Source organism: Pteronotus mesoamericanus, unplaced genomic scaffold (genome assembly GCF_021234165.1).
Source record: "Pteronotus mesoamericanus isolate MK-2021 breed Mesoamerican mustached bat unplaced genomic scaffold, CSHL_Meso_final contig_171, whole genome shotgun sequence".
Taxonomy (NCBI): Eukaryota; Metazoa; Chordata; class Mammalia; order Chiroptera; family Mormoopidae; genus Pteronotus; species Pteronotus mesoamericanus.
This window is the reverse complement of record NW_026555070.1, coordinates 1487841-1489470: the sequence shown is the minus strand read 5'-3', so window position 1 is coordinate 1489470 and position 1630 is coordinate 1487841. Positions and strand designations below refer to the sequence as shown.

Here is a 1630-nt window from a genome sequence, read left to right as displayed (position 1 = left end):
CGCCAGGCTCAGGGCAGCACGCCTTCGGTTCCAGGAGTGTCCCCGGAGCCCCGCCGCCATGAAGCTCACCGCCGCCTTCCTGGTGCTCTGCGTGGCCCTGCTCGGCCAGTACAGTGAGTGTCCTCCGGCCTCGGTCCCTGCTCACCGTGGCCCAGCAGTGGCTCTGCCTGGCCCCCAGCCCCGAGTCCAGCCCGTCCCGACCCTGCTGCCTCTGCACCGGGGCACCAGGCCCCTCAGGCCGGTCCTGTGGGGCCCCCCCGCTGCGCCCTCAGGCCTCCTCTCGCACCCTGCCCGCCCATCTCCCCCGCACAAGCAGCCTCTCCCAGCCCTGGGCTGCGGTGGGCGCTGGCCTGGGCGGGAACACTGGCCGCCCTCCCCGTCGTCCTCCCGGCATAGGCCCGGCCCCCGCGGGGGCCTCCTCTGACCTCGAGTCCAGCCAGCTCCTTGCTGGGCCCCGGCTCCCCGCAGTCATCGAGCGAGGGAGCAGGTGGCCAGGGGTGCTGGCAGGTCTCAAAGGCCCCAGTCGTCTCCTGGAGGACAGGGGCCCTCGGCAGTTCTCCTGGGGGCCTGGGCGCAGGTGGGAGATTCTTCTCTGTTGTGTTTGCAGCTGCAGCCTTCTTCATGGGCTCGAGGGTCAAGCCCGAGGTCCCAGAGGTACCCGTCCTCACCCCTGCTGTGGCGGCCGGGGCCGCGGCCCTGCCAGGGGACCTGCCCACCCCTGGCCTGAGCTTCAACCCCCTCGTGCTCCTGAAGCTCTTGCTGACCAGCCTGGGCATCCCGGTGCACCACCTGGTGGAGGGCTCCAGGAAGTGTGTGGCCGAGTTGGGCCCCGAGACTGTGGGGGCCCTGCAGTCACTGCTGGTAAAGGGGCACCTGCCGCCTCCCTGTGCGCTCCGCCCTGCCCTGTAGAGGCACACCCCCCACTCCTCTTAACCCACAACGGGGCCGCCTTGTTTCCCACCCCCGGGTGCCCCGTGGCCTCCGTGGGACCCGAGCAGACCAACTGTATCTGAATAATGTGGCTCTGCAGAGGGCCTGAGGGGTTAGGTGGGAACGCACCTGTCAAGGGGACACCACCCATGCCTGTCCCAGCAGAGCAGGCAGCCTGAGCCGCAGAAACCCGGCGAGAGCGTCAGCCGTGCCCTCCCCCACAGCGTCGGGCTGCGCGGGCCCCCCGCCCCCCGCCCCGAGGACGCACTCACCCTTGGCTTCTCCTTCTAGGGAGTCCTGACATTCTTGGGCTGAGAAGCAGCTGAGGATCCCTGCCTGGGGACGGGATGCTGCCACCTTCGGGCCGGCCCCCGCGCTGGCCCCCACCCTGCACCCTTCCCTCCTCTCAATAAACGCTTAAGAGCAGCTCTGGGCTGATGTCTTCTCGCCTTAATGCCAGTTCCGCCCCTTCTGTGGGCAACGGAGGTCGCAGGAGGAGGGGCCTGGGCTCGGACTGGGGAGGGGCAGAGACGGTCCCTAGCCCTCAGGAGGGCCACAAGCCCCAACTCTGTGTGCATGCGTGTTGGGGGGCGGGGCGGAGAGGGGAGATGACTGACATTGGTCAGGTCAGAGCCAGCAACTGGAGGTGACGGATTGGGCTAGTATCAAGTTAAACTGCATCTAAAAACGAAATCGGGAA

General features: G+C 68.4%; 1 protein-coding gene across 1 annotated transcript; it reads left to right on the top strand.

The window, feature by feature from the left end:
• On the top strand, window positions 1–1352 carry SCGB3A1 (secretoglobin family 3A member 1). Its single transcript, XM_054566239.1, has 3 exons — window positions 1–113; window positions 608–861; window positions 1222–1352. Exons 1-3 carry the CDS (start codon window positions 59–61, stop codon window positions 1243–1245), a joined length of 333 nt encoding a protein of 110 aa, XP_054422214.1. The 5' UTR covers window positions 1–58; the 3' UTR covers window positions 1246–1352.
• The last annotated feature ends 278 nt before the right edge of the window (window positions 1353–1630 follow it).